At 50.8% G+C, this 22,764-nt stretch overlaps 3 protein-coding genes across 9 annotated transcripts in view; 1 reads left to right on the forward strand and 2 right to left on the reverse strand.

The window, feature by feature from the left end:
* The window catches only part of Fam178b (family with sequence similarity 178 member B), an 87,124-nt gene extending 80,249 nt beyond the window's left edge, over nucleotides 1-6,875 (reverse strand). For 2 of the 6 annotated variants that reach the window (XM_010638098.2, XM_010638096.2), the window contains exon 1: nucleotides 244-471. The gene's annotated coding sequence lies outside the window, so the exon portion shown is untranslated. Of the gene's footprint in view, nucleotides 1-243; nucleotides 474-6,856 lie in introns of those variants that run through there. The other 4 variants (XM_010638097.3, XM_010638099.2, XM_010638100.2 and 1 more) reach the window with 4 other exon arrangements.
* Nucleotides 6,876-7,599: 724 nt separating this feature from the next.
* Nucleotides 7,600-9,708, forward strand: LOC104871980 (cytochrome c oxidase subunit 5B, mitochondrial). The gene is made up of 4 exons (XM_010638095.3): nucleotides 7,600-7,753; nucleotides 8,312-8,385; nucleotides 8,547-8,646; nucleotides 9,516-9,708. The coding sequence occupies exons 1-4, from the start codon at nucleotides 7,651-7,653 to the stop codon at nucleotides 9,626-9,628; spliced, it is 390 nt and encodes a 129-aa protein (XP_010636397.1). The 5' UTR covers nucleotides 7,600-7,650; the 3' UTR covers nucleotides 9,629-9,708.
* A 6,570-nt stretch (nucleotides 9,709-16,278) lies between these two features.
* On the reverse strand, nucleotides 16,279-22,404 carry Actr1b (actin related protein 1B). 2 transcript variants are annotated; one of them, XM_019209624.2, is made up of 11 exons: nucleotides 22,372-22,404; nucleotides 21,500-21,564; nucleotides 20,189-20,264; nucleotides 19,167-19,292; nucleotides 18,813-18,937; nucleotides 18,415-18,631; nucleotides 18,237-18,329; nucleotides 17,977-18,151; nucleotides 17,253-17,314; nucleotides 17,005-17,045; nucleotides 16,279-16,824 (listed from the first exon to the last, which is right to left on the reverse strand). In XM_019209624.2, the coding sequence occupies exons 1-11, from the start codon at nucleotides 22,387-22,389 to the stop codon at nucleotides 16,722-16,724; spliced, it is 1,101 nt and encodes a 366-aa protein (XP_019065169.2). In that variant the 5' UTR covers nucleotides 22,390-22,404; the 3' UTR covers nucleotides 16,279-16,721. The 2 variants fall into 2 exon arrangements, with proteins under 2 accessions (XP_019065169.2, XP_019065170.1); XM_019209625.2 differs by lacking the exons at nucleotides 21,500-21,564; nucleotides 22,372-22,404 and adding an exon at nucleotides 21,363-21,451.
* Nucleotides 22,405-22,764: the final 360 nt, after the last annotated feature.

A 22,764-nucleotide genomic window follows, 5' to 3' on the forward strand; every position in this document is an offset into this window, starting at 1 on the left:
GCCAGGCTCGGAGGGAAATCCACGCACACTGCGGACCCTACAGTCCATGAACAAGCCAGGTATGGTGGCGCACACCTGTCATCCCAGCATGCGGAAGGCTGAGGCAGGAGGCTCCCCGTGAGTTCGAGACCAGCCTGATCAACACAGTAAGATCCTCTCAAAAAACCAAACCAAACCAGAGTCCATGAAAGTGGAACCACCACCCACCCACAGCCCGAGGTTCCTCCGCCTTTGGTTTCTCACCTGTACCGGAACCCAGGGCCCGAGGGGCACTCGAAGCCTGAGCCTGGCAGCCTGCAGCAGGGAGGGAAACGGCAGGAGGCGGGCGGGATGCGCCAACCGGACCACTAGACCACCAGCGGCCTGCCGAGCTCAGAAATCGCAGCGCTAGAGCCTCTCCCACCCTCAGCGCCCCAGCTGCGCCGCAGCCACAGCTGCGCCGTTTGGCCCACGTGGCAGGTCACGTGCACTACCACGTGCATCCCCACGCTGCTCGACCACGTGCACCCCCACGCTGCGCGCGTCTTGCGCCCCCTGGAGGCCGCCGTGGCTCAGTGACCGTGACCCGGGCCACAACCTGGAACTAGGGCTTACTGATGACACAGGCATGTGCGCCAAGGGCACGTGGAAGAAGATGTGAGCCGGATCCTTGGTCTGACGGTAGGACCTTGCCAAGGTTAAAGCCCAGCTGGGCATGGTGGCGCATGCCTGTCATCCCAGCACTCGGGAAGCTGAGGCAGGAGGATCGCAGTGAGTTCAAAACCAGCCTGGGCTACATAGTGAGTTCCAGGTCAGTCTCAACTACATAGTGAGACCCTGTCTCAAAAAACAAGCAAACAAAAAATAGAGACAGAGCCATCCCCAGGGGAAAAAGAATAATGACCCATGTGAGAATAACCCTTTCAGAGCCAGAAGCGGTGGTGCATACCTGTAATCCCAGAACTCAGGAGGCTGAGGTAGGAGGATTGCTGTGAGTTCTAGGCCAGCCTGGGCTGCATAGTGAGACCCTGTCTCAAACAAACAAGAAGGAGGGTTGGGTGAGGCCCTCAGTAAGTGGTTTCGAAGGAGGTAGTTACGGAAAGGAAGTGGGAGGAAGACCAAGAACTGAGAGAGCAGCGCTGGCCAGAGGGAGACCTAGACTGCAGTGCTGTGGCCGGGATGTAGCCTTTCCCTTACCGGCACACACATGGGAAGCCTGGCCTCCGGGGTGGTACCGTCAGGAGGTTGTGGGCCTTTCAGTATAGGGCCTGGCAGTAGGTTGCCGAGGGACTCAGCCTTGGGAGAACTGAGGGGGATCTCACAGAGGGAGGTATTTCTCCCAGGACAGAGACTATGGAAACTGGTGCAACTGCTATGTAGATCAGTATTTTCTTTTCCTAAAACAAAAACAAAAAAACACTAGAGATTCCATTTGACCCAGATGTTCCTCTTCTAGGATTCTTCCCAAAAGAGCTAAAGGCATCATGTTACAGTGATCCATGCACGCTCATACTCACAGCAGCACAACTCATAAAAATTAAACCTCAGAAGCGGCCTAAATGTCCATCAACAGATGAATGGATCAAGAAAATGTGTTTACACGCAATGGAGCACTGCTCCGCCATGAGGACAAACTTGAATCATTTGTAGGAAAATACCTGCACCTGAGACCATTAACGTTAAGTGAAATAAAGGCACAAGGATTAAATATCACATGGTTTATCTTATGCGAGAAACCCAAAGTATAAATAAAGTGCAAAATACAAGAAGGGCAGGGGATTTAGTTAAAAATCAGTGGTGCCACCGCTTGCCTCACAAGTGCAAGGTCCAGAGTTCGATCCCCAGGACCAAGAGAAAAGAAAAATACCAGACAGATAATAGAAAGTAAGGCGATAGATCTTTTTCAAAAGGGAAGGGGACCAAAAGATGGAGGGAGAAGGAGACATAAGAAGAATTAGGATGTGTTAAGCACATGTACCAACTCCCCATGAGGAAGTGATCATTGGATACTGCAAAGATGAACTCATAACAATAAAATTAAAAAAAAAAAAAAGTAAGGCTGGCCCCTATCCAAGCTTCCTCATCCCCATATCACCTTTTTCTGGTGAGTGTCCATCACTCAAATCCCAAGTTGTTGGATATCAGATGTGCCAAGTTCATGTACCCTGAATACCAAAGAATTAATTCCAAAGCACAAAGGAGGTTAAGAGTAGGAAAGGTTTCTAAATTTCTTTTTATTTTGGTTTTTTGAGACAGGGTCTCACTATGTAGCTCAGGACAGCCTTGAATCATGATGTAGCCCAGGCTGGCCTCATACTTGTAGCAATACTCTTGCCTCAGCCTCCTGAGTGCTGAGATTACACGTGTGAACTACCACGCCCCACAGGAGTAGGAAAGATTTATTAAGAGAAAGTTCCTGGGAGACAGGAGGGGACCCGAAGGGGTTTCTACAGATGCTATTTCTCCAAGAATTTTTTTCATTGAGTTTATTGGTTCATTTTAGGTGTACAATATGATGACATTCATCTTTGGGAATTTGTACCTTTACATGATATATCTTGGTTCTTATTTTTTCCCCATTCCCCTGCCCTTCCTTCAATTCCTCCACCCCTATTTGCAAAGACTTTGTTTTTGTTTTTTCTTTTTCTCATAATTATTCCTTCCCCTCTTCCCCTTTGGACCTTTTCTTCCTATTCTCCAAGAGTATTTTATAGAGCAAAATCACAAGGTGGAAACAATGGGAGTCACATACCATCAACCAATAGGACAACAGTTGCTCAGCTGATGTGGATCCAATAGGTACACGAGGCACGCAGCAAGGATACACAGCAAGGAGCATTGTGAACGTCAGCTTATCTGTAACTTCTAACATAGAATGAAGCATTTTTGGAAAGGGATGAGTCCAGATGTTCTGGTCATCTGATGTCTGCCTGGACTTGACCCAGTGCTGATTATAGTAGAATCTCAAGTTGCTGTTTGTCTCTTAGGGAGGCCTTCAGGCCTGGCCATTGCATCTCCACATTGGGGGCCTGGCCTACCTCAAATGTGCCTCCAGTCACAGTTCTGAAATGTTCTCATTTTCTGCATCTCCAAGGGCCTATCCCTGTCTTCCCATCTATTAATTTTTATCTAATTTAGCTGCCTGTAATAATCCCATCCATCAAGAGGTCCTCACCAAAGCCAAACAGAACCTGCTCCACAGTCTCCAACATCTGGCCCTGTGAGCTAACAGGTTCTCCTACATAGTCCAGGCAGGCCTGAAACTATGTAACCCAGGCTAGCCTTAAATTTGAAGTGATCCTCCTGCATCGGCCTCCTGAGAGCTGGGATTACAGGCCTCTACCACCATGCTTGGTTTAAACTTTTTTGAAAAACGTGGATTTGTGATAGTGTCAGAAAACGGGCCCCAGGACATCGCTGCTGGGCCGGGAGAGGCCTGCAGGGCCCAATTCCTTGAAGGCAGGAGGGAAGAGCTAGAGCAGAGGAGGAGAAGATAGGCTGAAACTCAAGATGGGCAGGCGGGGTATAAGAAAAGCTTCAGGGCTCAGCCCAGTCACTGCCTGCCCTGGTGTCTCTTCACAGTGCCAACTCGCTGGGAAGGAAAATACAAGAGGACAAATGGTTGAGTGCAGTGGATACCAGTGAGGGAGGAACTGAGCCACTGACATCGGGGCTGAACCCTGTGACCAGGGGGTTGTCCCAGACAGCAGTGTCCCTGATGGTCTCTTGTCCCTTCATGCCCATCCTCTGCCCTTTTCCCAAGCTCAGTGGCTGGGCAGGGACCTCCTGTACCCTCTAGGTGCCAACTGGGCTCACTGCAGGAGCTCCTGAGAATGGCCCTCACCAAGGCCACCCCTGACATGCTCAGGGTGGTCAGGGTCCCCACCTGCACCCCCAGAACAGGTCCTGGCTCACCTCTCTCTGTGGTTCAGGGGACTGGCTGCCTCACTGCCCATGGAAGACTTTTATTTTTTAAAATGCAAGAGGCTTTGCCTGAGATGCCTTAGCTGAGTCCTGGGAGCTACCCAGCGCTGACCCCACATTGACAATGCTGGCAGGTGACCCTTTTCGAACCTGTGGTGTCCACGTCTCTGTCTCCCGAGGGTCCCAGGTCCCTTGTGTCTCTGCTCTGGGTGTCCAGAGGGGCCCAGACCCACACTGTCCTTGCAGGCCCCTCCTGCTGGAGTGACAGCCTGGCCCAGCCTGGGCCACCCATTGAACTACTCCTTGGGCCACAGAAATGCAGATGGAGACCCTTTTTTGATCCCATTCCTTCAAACCATGTGGCCTCTGCCCCAAACAAGATCACCACCCCTGTGGAGGGAGAAAGCAGAGTGACCAGCCTGGAACACTGTCCCCATTGTCACGGGCATGCTCAGTTCCTGCTCCCTTCCTCACTGGTAACCCCCCCACACCCTGCAACAGAGTGAAGGTGGTTGACTCACTATTGAAAAGTGAACAGCCTTGGCCCATGGAAAGGACTCAATATAAGTTTCCTAATATTCAATAAAAATCAATAAAATGCTGTGCATGGTGGTGCATGCCTATAATTCCAGCACTCAGGAGGCTGAGGCAGGAGGGTGGCTGTGAGTTTAAGGCCAGTCTAGAATACAAAGTGAGGCCCTGTCTCAAAACAAAACAAAAACAAAAATGAAAATGTTTAACATACCTACCTTTGACCAGATTCCTCAGAAATAAAACCTATACATACACAGAAGTGCACTGCAGCATTACTTGAGAGGCAAAAAAGTAAAAATCTAAGTATTTGTCAAGGGGAAATGCTTGGTACAGGACAGTACATTCATAGTACGAAATATCATGCAGCAATTATATGAAGTCAGATCTGTTTTGATTTGCAGGGATGTTCAAAATTAGTTAAGTAAAAAAATTAAGTTGTATTTTTATTCTGTACACAAATTTCTTTTTCTTTTCTCTCTCTTTTTTTTTTTTTTGGTACCAGGGATCAAACTCAGGCCCTTGTGCTTATGAGGCAGATGCCAGAAGCACTGAGCTAAATCCCTGGCCCCACAAATTTCAATTTTTTGTTTTCTGTTTTGTTTTTGGTACCAGGGATCAAACTGGAGGCAGGTGGCGACACCCTGAGCTAAATCTTTGTCCCTCAATTTTTGTTTTTTGAGATAGGGTCTCACTCTGCAGTTCAGGTGGCCTTGAACTCACTATGTAGCCCAGGCTGGCCTCTCACAGTGATTCTCCTGCCTCAGCCTCCGTAGTACAGGGATTACAGGTGTGTGCCACATTTTCAGTCACACAGGGGCGAGCAGGTGACAGTGCTACTATTCCCTAAACGCAGGCGGGGCAGCCTCACTGCCTCTCCCGCTTGGAATTTCCAGGTCCAAGATGTTAGTTGTTCTGAGGCTGAGAAATCCTGGCCTGGAGAAAGGAAAATAAAAGAATAAACCTCACCCTACGTTCCCTTTCGTGTGTGTGTCGTTTGCCTTATTGCACAGTGTATTTATTCTGACAACTAAAAATTTTCCTATAAAGTGAAAACTAACAGTCTGTAATAAGTGCATTGTTTTGGTGAAGGCAATGACTGGAGAGGCCGAAAGTTGCCAAAGCTGAACTTGCGGGAGCCGCTTCCCGATTGGGGGGGGGAGCCGAGAGGCGGTGGCTACGCCCGGAGGGCGGCCCTAACTCCCGGCAGCTTCTGCCCACACAATCTGAGCAAGGCCTGAGAACTTTTCCTACGCAGTGAGGAAGAGCAGGAGTTCCACTTTACATTCCAGGATTCACTGCCTCACAGAGAGGCAGAGGGGAATCTGAACATGTCAGATTTGGTGTCCCATTTGTCTGCTGTGGGGCAGGTTATAGATGTTCATCCGGAGAGGTTTTCTGGTTAAGGTAGGAAAACTCGGGCTTAAACCACAGGTAAATTTAACAGCATTTTTTGCCGCAGGTTTAGTTAGAGCCTTGAATATGCTGGTGTGCATCTCCAAGAAGGTGGTAATCTAAGGCAAGACTCCAGTCTTGATCAAGTCCTTTTTCCAAAGATTGTGTGTCGAGCCGGGTTATGGTCGTAATGCCTGTAATACCATCACTTAGGAGGCTGAGGCAGGAGGATTGCCATGAGTTCGTGGCCAGCCTTGGATACTGAGTTCAAGGCCAGCCTGGATTACATACAGGGATCTTAATGAGAACATGGTGGTCAAAAAGAGAGAAAAAAAAATGAGCTAGCTATTTTCCCAGACCAAGAGTCTTTCCCCCCACAAATGCCTACCCACAGTTAAACAAATACACTGTTGATCTCTGGGGAACACTTTTTCCAGCTTAATTTGGAGGGGCTGAGTAAGGGTAAGGAAGGAGAAACAGTGAAAGCCACACTCAGCAAAAGCTACCTGCAACAAGGAAGAAGACCTCCCTGGCTTCAGAATAGAGAGCATGTGCTCCCAACCAGGGCCTTCTGAAGATGTCGTAACCTGCATATGGGGAGCTTCGATCCTCTCCAGTGTGCCTCAAATTGACCTCACTGGACCAGGAGAAGCCCTATAAATTGACCTGTATGTTCTATCCAACTAGTAGACATATTTGTATCGGGGATTGAACTCGGGTCCTTGCTGAGCTAAATCCCCGGCCCAACTAGTAGACTTACTAAAAGTCACTCGATGCTCCTGAATCTATGTCAGGCCTCTGCAAGGCAATGATGTTTAACAATGACAGCATAATAAAAGGAATTCTTAATCCGGAAGAAAAACAGACATTTCTTGGCTGAGTCCATTTCAGGGATGTACTGACAATCACAACGTGCCTGGAGTTGACAGAGGGTTCTCAAGTGCCTGCCCCGCCAAGAAATTTCCACGCTGTACCTGTGGGGTGCCAGGAGCCATGGAAGTTTTCTGGCCAAATACTAACTCCCTACCTGCTCCTCCTCCTAAATGGTCCTTGGTTACCGGCCTCTCGGAGTACAACCTCTCCAGTACCGGATATCACCAAGGGCTCTGGTCCTGGGAGGGGGCCCACGTGCCTCGCTCTGGCAGGGGCGGCCACCGTCTGGAACAACTGTAACAGGGCACTGACGCTAGGACTGCCGCAGTTTAGGCAGGCTGGAACTCGCGACGACACTGCTGCCTCAGCCTCCCCAATGCGAGGAACAGGCTTCCTGTTCAAATTCTGCTTTGGTAGGCTGAAGCTACAAGTTCGCGATGGCTCAGGCAATGCCAGAAAACCATCTTCGCTATAAACACGCCTGACAATCGGCACAGTGGTCTTCTGGACCAGAAGCGGATTTGACGTCCATTAGCAGCTTCTACGTTTAGTGAACACAGCTGCCAGGCCAGACAAAAAGGAACTCCAACGAACTAGGATACTGAGTTCCAGGGACAGAAAGAGACGACCCACAATCCCAGGACCCTAGTTAAGACGCTTGACGAGCCCCAAAAACTCAGACCCCGGAGCCGGAACAAGCAGAGACTTCGCAGCACCGCCCACTAAGCAAATCACGTGGGTTGGGGGCCCAGGGTGGAGAGGAAGCGAAAGGCGGACCAAAGAGGGAGAGAGAGCGAGAGACAGGGGGGAAAAAAAAAAAAAAAAAAAAAAAAAAAAAAAAAAAAAAAAAAAAAAAAAAAAAAAAAAAAAAAAAAAAAAAAACAACAAAAAACCCTCTCCGGAAGTCCCGCCTTTCTCCCGGAAGTAGCGTTAGTTGTTGCGGGTGTGATGGCTTCAAGGTTACTACGCGGAGCTGGGGCTCTGGCCGCGCAGGCCCTCAGGGCCCGCGGCTCCAGGGTAGCGGCTGCCGTCCGCTCCATGGCTTCTGGAGGTACTCGCTTGGCGGGCGTGCCAGGGTCCGGCGTTTTGTTGCTCCCTGGAGTGGTTGGTGCGGAGGTACCAAAGGGGGCGGCCTTGCAGCTTTCGTGGGGTCCCATGACTATCCCAGGGTTCCGGGGCCCCAGGCTCTATGGCGTCTCCTTGTAATTATAGGCTTCGCTACTGCCTCTCACCAAACTGACGCTGCGGCGAAAGAGTCTTTAGTAAAGGCTGTGCGGTGACCTTGGGGGTCCAGGAAGCTCCAGCGGGATGGGAGGTTCGGGCGTTTCTTACATCCCTCGCTCACTTCAAGCCATGATCGACCTGCTTTTAGATATCAAGACATTGGCCTTAGTGATTGGAGAAGAGAACCTTCCACGAGTGTTGCCACTTTGGGGCCTTGTGACTCAGGTCCTTGGGGGCCATGAGATGGGTTGCCTTGAAGTGCTCGTGCGCCTATAGAAGCTTAAGCAGAAGTCTGTGTGTGACCTTTTCCATCCTGATCATTTCAGTATGTAGTTTTTTAAATCTTGATGTAACCTTGGACATTAATTCATGTATGTTCTTTTAGGTGGTATCCCCACTGATGATGAGCAGGCGACTGGCCTGGAAAGGGAGATCATGCTGGCTGCCCGGAAGGGACTGGTGAGGAGAAACCCCCTTCTGTGATCACAGGAGAGCCCTGATCTTGGATGGGATTGCAGAGTCTCCCTGGGAGCATTTGTTTGCTTGTAGGGCCAGCCCCCTGTGCCTCTCCAGGGACTGGGGTAACTTGGCATCCTGGCTCAATGCTTGTTTTATTTCAGGACCCTTACAATATACTACCCCCAAAGGGTGCTTCAGGCACCAAGGAAGACCCTAACTTAGTCCCGTCCATCACCAACAAGAGAATAGTGGGCTGCATCTGTAAGTACTTCATTTCTACTTTCTCATGCATTTGTTTAATAAAGCTTACTGTATGAGATGCTTATAAAGTGCTACCAATCTTGTGTGTGTGAGAGAGACAGTATTTAAAGAATATAGATATACAAATAAATTGCCCAAGGGTTCTGGCAGTCTCAAGCCTCGTGTTGCATGACTGTCATCCTTATTGGAAAGAGGCATGCAATAGCATCAAGCCTGGCTCATTGAAAGTGTATTATGAAAAGAATATTTGTCCAGGTAATAGTGACTTTATTATCTTTATGCTAGGCACTGTTTTAGGCACCAAGAGATAAATACCTATATGGACACCCCTTGAGATTCTATGTGTAGGCAAGGGAATTGTTAGAATTTACAGAATCCTGATGTGAGGTTAGCTTACTTCCAAACGCAGGGCCCTCATTTGATCTGAGAGAGAAGAAGGGCTGGGGATGCAAAAGAAGAGCTCAGGCTCTTAAGAAATCAGCCATAGTTTGATTTTTGTCTCCATCTTGGATTTATTTTTTTTATTGTACCGAGGATGGAAGCAGGCAGTGGAACTGCTGAGCTAAATCCCTGACCCTTGATTTCTGTCTCAAAGGTATCACAAAGAGATTAATGTTGAAAGTCTCCCTTTCTCCCTGGATGCTGTTCAGCTAAGAAGAGCTCAGGCTCTTAAGAAATCAGCCATAGTTTGATTTTTGTCTCCATCTTGGATTTATTTTTTTTATTGTACCGAGGATGGAAGCAGGCAGTGGAACTGCTGAGCTAAATCCCTGACCCTTGATTTCTGTCTCAAAGGTATCACAAAGAGATTAATGTTGAAAGTCTCCCTTTCTCCCTGGATGCTGTTCAGCTACCTTCTGTCCTTTTAGGTGAAGAGGACAATAGTGCTGTCATTTGGTTCTGGCTGCACAAAGGCGAGGCTCAACGGTGCCCCAGCTGTGGAACCCATTACAAGTTGGTGCCCCACCAGCTCGCCCACTGAGCCCCTGCACGGACTCACTTGGAATGTGCTGTGAAGTCTTTTCCAATAAAGACCAGCTGGGCATTCGCTCCTCCCATTAATGGGCAGTCTTGTTTCTCTTCCATATTTTTGGGTAGGTAAGGGGACTTGTTTGGAAATAGCTGTCTGTTCCTATGAGCTTGTGACCCACTCAGAGTGTACAACCAGTGCACAGTGCTTACATTAGTAACAAGTACACTGGGGCTGGGAGCTGTAGCTCACAGGTGGAGTTGTCCTTAGCATAGGTGAGGCCCTGGTGTCCATCCCCAGCACTGTTCCCCTCAGAATAAAATGATTGACAGCCACCAATGCAGTGATTGGGACCACCAGGAACAGGTGAAAGGATGGGCTCAGGGCTGGGCTAACTGGACTTAGGGCACTGGTTCTGTCACTTGGTGGTGTCACTCTGGGGGTGTTCTTTGGTTACATCTACCGGAAAGAAAAGGTAACAAACAAAAAAAAGGTAAATACCTAGTGAGGTATTAGAGGTAATATATATGGAGAGCCTGGCAAATGGGAGATCCTCTCCTCACAGAATCATAGGGACAGGTAGCTTGTTTTATTTTATTTATTTATTTTTGTTTTTTGAGACAGGGTCTCACTATGTAGTTGAGACTGCCCTGGAATTCACTCTATAGCCCAGGCTGGTCTCGAACTCACAGCGATCCTCCTGCCTCAGCCTCCTGAGTGCTGGGATCACAGGCGTGCAACCCCATGCCTGGCCCAGTTTTGTTTTTTTTTTTTAAAGACAGGGTTTCACTGTGTAGCCTGGGCTGGCCTCAAACTTGTGGTGATCTCCTGCCTCAGCTTCCTGAGTGCTGAGATTACAGGCATGCACCACTACACCCAGCTCTGGCACAGGGTAGTTTTGTGAGAACTTTAGTGACTTTGCTAGACTAGATTCAAACCAAGAGTTCCTAGGAACAACTGCAGCAAGTCAGAGTATGGGACTTTGTCAGAAACTATAGTCCAGGTTTCTGCAAATAAATTACAAGGGGTAGAGAGGGGGAAAAAAACATCTATAGAGTAAAGGGAACACCTATAGAGTATAGGGAACTCCTGTAGAGTAAAACCAAACATGACCTGTATACATTGTTTGGGTCTTGATTTCAAATCACTTGTAGTTGAGTCCAATCCCTGTGGGACTGTAAGACTCCCTTGCAGCACTTTCTATGCCTATCCATGGCTCATTTTGAATAAAGTCTACCTTCTTTAAAAAAAAAAAAAATAGAAAAATTGAGCTAGATGTGGTGGCAGCTTGTAATCTTAGCTACATGGGAGACTGAGGCAGGAGGATTGAATGGGAGGTGGAGGTCAGTCTCTACAACACAGTAAGACCCCAACCTGGGAAAATTGTGAAGGAAAAATCTTGGAGTATTTGTGATACTTTGTAGGGTTACTTTTTTCTTTCTTTTTTTTGTTGGGGTGGTGTGCTGGGTGGGTACCAGGGATTGAACTCGGGACTTTGCACTTGCAAGGCAGGCAGCGGCACCACTGAGCTAAAACCCTGGCCCTAGTTGGTTGGTTTTTTGAGACAGGGTCTCACTATGTAGTTTAGGCTGGCCTTGAACTCACTATGTATTCCAGGCTGATGTTGAACTCATGGTACTCCTCTTGCCTCAGCCTCCCAAGAGCTGGGATTATTAAGCATGTGCTACCACATCTGGTTTGTGATACTTTGGGCAAGTTAAATTCTCGCTTTTTTCACTGTAAAATACCTTTTCATTAGGTAGGTGTGGTGCACACCTGTAATCCCAGCACTTAGAAAGCAGAGATAGGAGGATCACCACAAATTTGAGCCCAGCCTGAACTACAGAGCGAGACTATCTTAAACAAAAAAGAAATTGGAAGGTGATCTTGGGCTACCTAGGTGATCCGAATGAGCACAAAGAGGTGGAGATGCAATAGCGCTGGCTTTGAAGAAGCTGGTAAAGGCCAAATGATTGTCTGTAGGGTCTTCAGAAAGAATAGAAGCCCTGTGAGGCCCAGGTTGGACTTCCAGACAACTGTGTAAGTTAATGAAGTTAGGCTTTAAAGTCATTCAATTTGAGATAACTTTTTTTTTCTTTTTGTACCGGGGATCAAACTTAGGACCTTGTGCTTCTGAGGCAGGCGCCAAAACCACTGAGCTAAATCCCTGGCCCGCATGATAACTTTTTATACTGGTAGTGAGAAACTTAAGACAAGTAGCTTCTACTGCTCCTCTCAGGTCAGTGGTCTTTAACATGAACTACACCTTAGTCATCTGGTATCCTGTACCACTCCAGGGTCCCACTGGCCCAGACCCTTGCAGCAGTCCTCAGGGTTCCTGGGGTTCCCAGTGCTGCAAATGCTGAGGATCCACCTTGGGCCGACCAGGTCCACCTGGACCCTTCATCTTTAGCCTCGGTGGTGGGAGCCCTTGGGCATAGGACAAGTGGAGTTCCCCCCGTGAGGCCCAAGCCTTGGCTTCTGGGCTCCATCTGAAACGGTCACTCGGCAGCACAAAGGGATACAGGTCTCATGGATGGTATTCGCCTATCTTTAAGAACTGAATAATAAAGAACTTTTCCCATAACTGCTTGAAAATAATTTGGTGACATCTTGACCCATTATACTCGAGTGTAGGTTTCCCCCCTCTTTTTTTGGTTTTACTGTATAGCCCAGGCTGGACTCAAACTCTTGATCCTCCTGCCTCAGCCTCCTGAGTAGCTGTGATTATAAGCATGTGCCACCATACTCATCTCTATAGTGTATATTTCTTACAGAGACATTTTGTAGTGTCTGTGCTGAGTGAGTGCTGTACTGAGCTATATCTCTAGCCCTTTTTATTTTTTTGAGACAGGGTCTTGCTAATTGGCCCAGGCTGGCCTTCAACTTGTGATCTTTCTGTATCAGACTTCTGAGTAGTTGAGATTACAAATGTGCCTCACTATACCTGGCTAAAATACTTTATTAAAAAAAAGAAGATCACATTTATTGTAGGGAGTAAATTCACTTATATTATGCATCTTAATTCTTTTTATTTCCCTCCCTTGATATTTTTTTAATACTCATTAAAATCGGGGTACATATTCTTTTTTTTTTTTTTTTTTTTTTTTTTTTTTCTTTTTTTTTCTTTTTCTGGTGCTGGGTATTAAACTGAGCTACACCTCCAGTTTTTTTTCTTAAAATTTGAAACAGTCTCACTATGTTGTCAAGTTCAACTCAGGCTGAGCTGAAATTTGTGATCTTCCTGCCTCTGTCTCTGGGTGCTGGAATTAAAGGTCTCTACAACCTGCTCAGTTTATATATTTCAATCCCTAATCTTCAGCTTCTAATCAAGTTTTCCTAAATGTTCCAAAGTGTGTTACTGATCCAGGCTGAGAATCATGTGTTGCCTACAGCTGTTGCGTCTAGGACAGCGACAGCTCCTGCTGGTTTCTGTCCTGACCCCGGATACTTGAGGATGATCCCAACAGCTTGGCTTTGCTTCTCGACTGGCTTCAGGCTGTAACCAGGCACCTGGCAAGAGTGCCACCAAGGTCTTTGGGAGGCCCCTGTTGCCTACTTGCCCCATGCTGTGGAGGTTTCCTTGATCACTGACTGGCTGAGGTCTGTGAAGGTGCTCTTTAATCAATGACATCATCTCACGATGTCAATGTCTTACACCTCATCAAACTTCCAACTTTTAACAGATCAGTATGGATCCATCCCTTAATTATTCAGTGAATTATCATCCATGACTTACTATTTTTGATGTTTAATTTGTTCCAATTTGGCCAGTCGAGCTTCCCTGAGCTGGCTCCTCTCAGCATGTCCCTCTCATTCTCAAGAGTACTTTTTGGACACAAAATGTCCCAGGCTCATCTTCCAGGCTGATAAACCCAGAAGATTGATGCCATTATTGTCACTTCCTTATGGATGGGGAAGCTGGGAGAATTCGGGTTTGTGCTGTTAGAATTTCGTGGGGACAACATAGTGACCTCAGGTCACTTAGCTCTGAAGCCTGAGCTTTTTTGTCCCTTGATTTTGGTGTGTGTGTGTGGTCTTTTGAGACAGGGTCTCACTATGTAGTTGAGACTAACCTGGAACTATGTAGCCCAGGCTGGTCTTGAACTCACAGTGATCCTCCTACCTCAGCCTCCCGAGTGCTGGGATTACAGGCGTGCTCCACCATGATCAACACGATTTTAAATTTTGGAATAATTTCAGGTTTACAGAAAAGTTGCAAAAACAGTTCCTGTTTACCTTTTCACCTACTTTTCTCTGTTAGCATCAGATATCACAGGGAATTAACATTGGTACAGAGATGTTAACTAATCAGCAGCTCTTCCTGGGGTGTCGCTGGCTTCTGGAGATCTCACATTGCACTCTGCTTCTGTCTTAGGGTTGGGGTTGAACAGCCAACTCATGTGTTTATTTGGGTCTGCCTGATGCCTGCTGCTGGTTAGACTGAGGTTTTGCAAGAACACCAAGGGGAAAGGGCGCCCCTGGTGCATTCACAGGAGACAATCACAGTGCTGTGTACTTTGATCTTTTGGTCAAGGTAGTGTCTACTAGCCTTCTTACTGTAAACTGACCAGCTTCCCTTCTGTAATTAATCTTGTGGGGAGACAGAAAGCTAATGCAAATAGCCTTGCTTTTTTGCTCACTACATTTTGTGTTCATTCCTCGCCTGCAACTATCCCCATTCCCCCAAAATAAGACCTAGCTGGAAATAATCAGCCTTGAAAACCAGGTATCAAAAATGCCAGGGCCGGGGATTTAGCTCATTGGTTCTGTCGCCTCCCTTGCAAGTGCAAGGTCCTGAGTTTGATCCCCAGTACCAAAAAGAAAGTGACAGCCCAATTAGCCAGTACTTGTTTGACCCCTGGCACTACTCTTGCCCGACAGTGACTACTCTTGCAAAGGAGGCAAGTTCACAAGACTTTCCAGCTGTACACTGGCTTGGTTTTCCTTCATGCCTGCTCCACATGGCCAGCAGAAGAGGTGGCCTAAGCACTGGGTCCAAGCAAATGTACTGGGCAGGAGGGACAGGCTGTGTGAAAAGGAGGGTGGGGAAGGAGCAAAGAGCATAGCCATAACCCACAAGAAGTTGGCGGGAAGAGGGTACAGTGCAGGCTCTGACACTGTGTGGTGACCAGGCTCAGCCCCTCGCCCCAACCTCATCTCTGTCCTAGGCCCCCAACACTCGCTGTCACTATTGTCACCCAGGACAGAGGAGGCCCACCTCCACGTCCAACCCACTCTGGTTTGTCCCCTGCCCTTTACCACTGATCCAACCTTTGCTGCAGTCCCTCCCCGCCACCAAGGGTTGCCTGGCGCCCCCGTCCCTGGTTGCCTTTGGTCCTTGCCACTCAGCCTGCCCCCCGTTGGGTTGACATCCACCCTGCTGGCCGCTGCAACTTTTCACTGAAATGGGCCCTGCGTCTTCTCCTGCCCCTCCCCCACACCTGGATGGAACTCAGGAACTTATGCTTGGGAGGCAGGTGCGGCACCACTGATCTAAATCCTCAGCTTTTTTTTGTTGTTGTTACCAGGGATCAAACTCAGGGCCTTGTTCTTGCAGGCTTGGTGGCACTGAGCTAAATCCCTGACCCTGTTTCTGGTTGTTTTTTGAGACAAGATCTCACTATATGGTCCAGGCTGGCCTTGAAATCATTATGTAGCCTAGTCTGGCCTAGAACTTGTGGCAATCCTCCTGCCTCAGCCTCCTGAGTGCTGGAATTATAGATGTGTGCCATTATGCCTGGCTCTGACCTGTCCATTTGTTGGGGCAAGAACACATCTTGTTTACCACTGGCCCCAAACATGAAGACCCTGGCAGACATGCTGTAGGTGCTTACATACCTAACAAGGTGAACAGCTCCTCTCTGGGCTCATGGGCAGCCCTTGTCCAGCACCTCCCCCACCTCTCTCAGGCCTCCCCCTGCAGAGCCAGGCTCACCCTGCAGCCATTGCTCCCTGCCCCTTGTCCTGTCTAAGGAGCCTACAACCCTGTTGGTGTCAGGCTGCCTGGCACAGGAACAACAGAGTAGGGCTGATGAGCACAGCCCTGTCCGTGAGGGGGAGGCAGGAGGGTTGCGAGGCTAGGGATACTGCAGCAGGTGAGCTCAGCCTCCTGGGTGCTCAGTGCCACATTGCCCTGCCAACCATGAAACCCACAGGCTCCAAGCTCAAGTCAGTGCCCTGCTGTGTCCCCTGTGGTCCTTTCTCTGAGTCCCCCGGGATGGGTGAGCAACAACAGCACACAGAGCCACAAGAAAACAGCCACACACTGGGCTTTGACTATAATTACTATAATGATTTATAAAAGAAAGTTTTCTCAGGCAACTGTTACATTATTGGAAACATCTGGGCAGGGAGGTTGGGCCCAGCCACCCTGTCCTTGAGGGTGGGAGGACCTCCCCAGCCCCTACCTGACTCCCGATTCCCTGGCTTCCTCCAACAACGTGGACGATAAGACTTTCTAGCCAGGGCACAGGGCAGGGCAGGAGCATCAATCACTGACGTGCTTGGAGGGCAGACGGCGACAGGCCATATGCCATGGCTGCCCCTGTGCCACTGTTTGCTGGGGCTGTGCACACAGGTGTGGGTAGCTGTGGTACTGGGTAGCATGGTGGCCTAAGACGCACCCCGCGCCCCACTGCCACTGCTCAAGCTGCTGGTTGCCCTTCTCCAGCCTACTTCCCAGGTCCCCAGGTTCTCTGGCTCCGGGTTAGCGCCTGCCAGAGGACACAAAGGCTTTTAGGTGTCTGGCCCTTGAGCTAAGGGAAGCAGCTCCCAAAATCAGAGCAAGGAACCCTTAGCCTAACTGGGCCCACACAGGGAGAAGCCCAGAGCAGCCCAATGTGGGCTCAATTCCTATGCTCCAGCTCGAGACCCCATCCATGCAGCTAAACATGTGTATGTGCGTGTGTGTGTGTGTGTGTGTATGTGCGTGTGCGTGTGCGTGCAAGGTGGGGCTGTAGGCAGATACTGCTGCAGCACCTGCCTGGGGGTTCAGGGCATGCAGGGGACCCTTGGCCTAGAAATGTGGACCTCAAACAGAAGGGGTCCAGGCCTCTGGCTCCCCCTCCTCCCATTCTCCCAACAAGCTCCACCCTCCTGGGCATCAGAAGGTCTTTCGATGAATAGCACGGGAACCGTCTTCTTCGTATTCCTTTTTGGATACCCACATCTTCTTAAAAGTATCCAGTGAGGCCAAGATGGAACCACTGCAAGAAAGAAGTGCACATTCTTGTGGGCCTCTGGGTGGCGCTCCTGGGCACTTAGCAACCCCATGCCTCTACTTGGGAGACCCCACCACCCACCCACCACCTCACAGCCTGGATACCGGAGCAGTATTCAGGGCAGAGTGGCTTCTTCCTAGAGCCTCCCCTTGGGCCCTGCCTCACCCTATCCATGTGGAGTACAGCCGTTCCTGAGGGGCGGAGATCTGCAGGGACAAGCAGCTGTGTCACTGCCTTGACCCAAAGCAGCAGCTACCCTCCGTCTGGGGCCCAGGCCAGGCCTGGAGGGCAGGCGTGCAGCCAGCAGGGCAGGCAGGGCTGGGAGGACATGGGACATGTGGGGAGGGCAGGGCAGGGCTGGGCTTCCTCCGCACAGCTGCCAGCACCCAGAGCCCCAGTCTCTGTGACCTCACCTTGATCTTGACGTCCTTTGGAGCAAGCTTCTTCACCTCACTCAGTAGTCGGTCCCCGAAGCCTGCAGATAAGAATGGTGGGGTCTGAGGTCCACATCTAACCTCTTCACTAGTTATCCAGATCTAGCCTTGGGGGATCCCCCTATTCTCTGCAGGATTAAGGGAAGGGTGGCCCAAGGGGAGAAGCCACCAGGCACCTCAGTGAGGCAGTGAGAGATGGAGCCCCCAGTCAAATAGCCTCTCCTGATCTCTGTTCCTTGTGATCACTTGTACCTTTACATCTCAGATAACGTGATCTGGCCACAAGGTAAACAAAATTTAATTTAAATCAGTCTCTACTGCCAGGTGTGGTGGCACATGCCTGTAATCCTAACATTCAGAAAGCTGAGGAAGGAGGATTTCTGAGGAGGATTACTGTCATTTGTTGAGGCCAACCTGGGCTACACAGTGAGTTCAAGGTCAGCCAAGACTACAAACCCCCACACGCACAAAAAAATCTGTCACTACAAACAAGCTGAGTTCCACCAAAAAGGGGGCAGAAATGAGGTAGGCATGGTGATACGTGCCTGTAACCTCAGCAGTTTGGGAGGCGGAGGCAGCAGGGTTGCAGTTCGAATCCTGTCTGGACAACTTAGCCAGATCTTGTCTCAAAATAAAAAAGATCTGAGGATGTAGCTCAGTGCAAAGGCTGTGAGGCCTGGCTAGTCCCCCACCCACCCCAGACCTTTGAACAGCGTAGAACCCCCGGAGAGCACAATGTTGGCGAAGAGTGTGCGGCGAAGGTCCATGTCGGACTTGTGGATGGCGAAGGCTAGCACCTCATGGAGCCCCTCACTCTCGTCCCCCACGAGGTCTGGCTGGAACAGCAGCTCGGGGGCCCGGAATCGTGCAGGTCCCACCTGCAGAGCACAAGATTGAGGCAGACAGCTCCCCGGGAGCCAGGCCCTGCCTCACTGCCACCCTAGCCCCGCATCTGCCGCTTACGTCTAATGTGCTGCCATCAGGCAGGGTGTATTGCATCTTCTCCGTCTCCAGGGCCTCGTCTTTCTGTGGGTTGATGGATAGGTAGCAGGCTCGCTGTGGAGGTGACACATCTCAGAAGGCTGTGCCTACGTCCTCCCTTCCCTGCCAGCCATGCCCACGCCTCTGGGCCCCCCATCACCTCCTTGATGGTCCGCACAACCTCAAACTCAGCTGACGTGTGGAAATCAGCCCCTTCCTTGCGCAGTAGCAGTCGGAGGTAGCGGGAGACATCACGGCCAGCAATGTCCACCCGCATGATGGAGTGTGGCATGGCGAAGCCCTCGTAGATGGGGACAGCATGAGTGACCCCGTCCCCTGAGTCTAACACCACTCCTGTTGTGCGTCCTGTTGCGTACCTGCCACCAGGTCAGCATCCCCTCACCTCAGCCACTGAGGCACAGGGACCCCGACCCCCAAAGGGACTTGGGATATTGGGATTATCTGGTGGGGCTCCCTGAAGGAGCAGTCATCACAGGGATCAGGGGCCCTGTCACTACAGGCGGGGCAACCACAGTGAGGCAGGGCTCAGACACTCACAGGCTGAGCACAGCCTGCATGGAGATGAACAGGGCTGGCACATTGAAAGTCTCGAAGAACACCTCCGCCGCCTTCTCCCGGTTCTTGCTGGGGTTGAGTGGGGCCTCCGTCAGGAGAACTGGGTGCTGTAAGACACAGGAGACATATGGCCTGGACAACATATCCACCCAAAAGGCTCTTTGCCAAGCCCAAGCCCAGCTCCCAGCTGGCAGGTCCTTTTCCAAAGGCGGGCAGTCCCAGGCCACCAATGGCTGTATGGGTGCCACGGACACAGGGATGTAATAGGCCAAGGAGGATGTAGACAGGGAAAGGGACAAGGGAAGAACTGCCAGCTTTCGAGGGCTGGGCCCGCACCTCCTCCGAGAAGGTCTGCAGCTGGTCCTTGGAGTACACGTACTGCCAGATGCGCTCCATGTCATTCCAGTCCCGAACCACGCCGTGCTCCATCGGGTAGCGGATGGCCAGCAGCCCCCGGTGCTCCTGGAGGGGCAGATGTGATACAGGCCCTTTGCCAGGTGGCCACCTCTGGCCTTCTGGGAAGCTCTCTCTCTCCCCTGAACCGAGCCACCCCTGCCCATGGGTGTCCCCAGCTCTGGGGTGGGTCCTGAACTAAGAATAGCTCATCTGTCCCACCATGCTCTGGGTTCTCAGAGCTCAGCTAGCTTCAACTGGTTGAGGCCAGAAAAAGTGGCAGTAAGCCCCAAGCCAGAGTCCCTCCTCCAGTGCCTCTCCTGGGGCTTCCCCATTCTCTCCTCCTGTGCTGAAGCTTCCTCCGGGCCTTTCAGTAACTGCGCCTGTCAGCATAGCCCTGCTGCGGTCACCTTCTGCTTGTCCAGGGTGCAGCTCTGGCCAGTCCTGTCTCCAGCACAGATGCGCTGCCTCTATTTACCTTCTGACACTGCCCCAGCCATGGGTGTACCCCTTCTCATCCTCTTAACATCCTGCCGTGGCTCCCACTAACCTTACACTTAGGGCCCCACACCTGTCCCAACTCAGGCCACCCCTGCCTGGGCTCATACCCCTCAGGTGCCTACATGGCACTTGTCCAGCTAGGCTCACTCCTCCCACCCCAGGGGACCAGGATGTGTTATTCCTAGTGGGTCACCCTGGTTCGAGTGCACCCTGGCCATCACAGTGCCTGTCAGAGCAGCCATCAAGTCTGGGTAATTCTAACTCTTAAATCACCCTTTAATCACTGCTTTCCTCTGTAGTTTCCAAATAGCCTCTAAAGGCAAAGCACACAGAGGTCTAAGCAAGCTCCCCAGAATGGGAGTGTCACACTGTATCTCACAGCACAGAGGGCACGTGCAGGCCCCATGGCACATGGGAGTCTAGGAGGGTCTCCTGCCGTTAGCTAGTGGCCCTGTGCCTGTTACCTCTGCCTTGGGTCCGATGAAGAGGTCCCCCTCCAGGGCTCCGGCCATCACCCGCATGTGCTTAGGCCGCCCGACACTGTGGGGACACAAAGTCAATGAGGTAGGCAGGGGCATGGCCAGACACCCGTCCAGGAAAATGAAAGACCCAACTCTGAGGCTCAGAGGGACCTGTCTTCAAAGCAGTGGGACGTGGCCATGGGCAAAGGTCAGAACCAGAGGTGGCTATGGGATACAGGAGCAGGACAGGGTCAGAAGGAATGCCCCTCCCAGAGAGGGCTGAGCGTGTGAGCTCCGGGATGCCAGCCCTTCAAGGCCAGGCCTGGCAGAGGGTCAGCCTTCAGCAGCCACAATGACTCAGGCTGCACTCTTGTGTTCAGGGCAGGCCTGCTGTCACTGGCTGGAGACTCAGGGAGGATGTCTCCCCCAGTGGGTGCTGTCCCTTCCCGCCACCGGGATTTCCAGTACAGAGTCTTTGGAGACTTAGATCTGATGAGCTACCATTCCAAACTGTGTCCCAAGCTTTCCATGCACCAGCAGGAGCCGTGGAGTTCTGGAAGAAAGCCTGAAGCCCTCCAGGGTACCCATGCTGGCTCTATACAGACCAGACCTGTGTTCCCTGAAGAGTCAGCTGCTCTGGGGACCTTCAGTCCTGCTCTGCCCAGCATTTAGGATAACAATCACAAGTGTCCAAGACTTCAAAGGAAACTCTGCCTATGAGCTAGAGAACACTCTAGGCTCTCATGGGGTGGCAGCCTCTCAAATCCCTGCTGTGGCCAGCATTATACAGGAGAGTCCCCCAAGAGTGAAACCATATTTTCCAGAATCTGATCACAAACAAGCCCTGATGAAAACATTTCCGGGGCTGGGGATGCAGTTCAGGGGCAGGGTGCACGCTTGGCATTCTCAAGGCCTAGGCTCAATCCCCAGCATCAAAAGAGGCACAAAAATATGTTCAAGAAGGAGAGGGTGCCGTGCGTCTACCCCATTCTTCCTGCTCTGTAGAGTCTGTTGGGCTCCCTTTTATTCTTGCCATTGCTCTGTGCCCCATCCCCAGGGCAATACTGGCTGCCTCCCCCTCATTGCTCAGGGAGAGACAAAACCCCAAGCCTACAAGGAGGAAGGGGAAAACCAGAGCATTTCTTTGTTCTTTTTGTTCTCACCATATCAAACTCACCAAGCTGGGATTTTCTCTTATAGGCAGGGACCCAAGACTTGTGTTCAAATAACACAGCAGTGACCCAGGACTGCCAGTCTCCTGGAAGCAAACAAAAGAGGGCAGGGTAGCTGCCCCAGCCAGCCAACAATACTTACTAGTTTGGGAAACAGTATTTGGGAATCTGGTCTCCTGCAAAGCCAGCCTTGATCACCCCGGAGCCCTGCAAGAAAAATCAATGTTTACCTTCTGACATTCCGGGGTGAAGACAGAGCCTGGCAGAGAGCTAGCTGCCCCACCAAGGCCCAGGGACATTGCCACTTACAAGTCCAACAGTGGCTCAAAGCTGGAGGCAATTTTGTGTCCCCTGCCCTGAGAACATTTGGCAGCATCTGGTGACTGAACAGGGGAAACAGGAGAAAGCACTAATGGCATCTATCTTGTATGGGCCAGGGATGCTGCTAAACATCCTAAAGGGCACAGACCTCCTGCCCCACCAACAATTTACCCAGCCCAGAAGGTCAATAGCACAGAGACTAAGAGCCTGTGTGTAAGACCGGCCAGTTAAGACTTTCCTCATGGCTTCCTCAGGGACTACAAGAACTTGGTAGTTGCTGATCAGCCTGTGTAATTGATTTGGAGGGAAGCCACCTGGCCCTTCCTGCAGCCTGCTGTGGGGCTGGTCTCACAGAGCGCATCCCTATCTCTAGTCTCCTGGCTAAGCATCCCCTGCTATGACTCAGGCAACCCGCATGGGTCTTCCAACAAAGATGGCCATTCAGGGACCCCACTGGGCTCACGTGGGAGGCACACATCCCCCAAAGAGCAGATTGAGTCATTATCAGACTCCCAGGCCTGCACACCAAGGGGTATCAGCCGGGGCACATAGTCAGACGCCAGCCTTTAACTCCTCCGAAAGTCAAGGTTCAGAGACCAGAAATCCTAAAGCAGCTGCAAGCAAGCCAAGCCCTGGCGCTGAAGGACAAAGCCACGGGAAGCCGGACGTTTTTCCTGAAGCTTCCAAAGTTACCCTAAACTGCTTCTCCATCCTGGAAGTGTGGCCCTGAACGCTCCACTGCCTGCAGGATTTGTTTCTCACAGAGGCACTTAAGGAGAGGGTCAAAGGAGCCAAGAGGTCAAGCAGGCGGTGGTGCGTACATGGCTCGTGGAGAGTAGCTTGCATTATTTTGCAGCCCCTTGGGAAGCGTAGGCATCACCAGGCCAACCTCTCCAAAACAAGTCAGCAGCGCACACTTCATCAGAGCCAGGGCCAAGGTGAGCAAATGAGTTGGAGTGGCACGTGCTCAGGATCTGCGCTCTCAACCGAGAGGGTCCGCGGCAGGGGCTCCGAGACCTCTGCGAGACTTGATGGCCTTTACGCCCCGGCATCGGAGCCGAGGTCCAACGCGGGCGGGGAACGCGC

Source organism: Fukomys damarensis, unplaced genomic scaffold, assembly GCF_012274545.1.
Source record: "Fukomys damarensis isolate Sample0158 unplaced genomic scaffold, DMR_v1.0_HiC HiC_scaffold_9, whole genome shotgun sequence".
NCBI classification, from domain to species: Eukaryota; Metazoa; Chordata; class Mammalia; order Rodentia; family Bathyergidae; genus Fukomys; species Fukomys damarensis.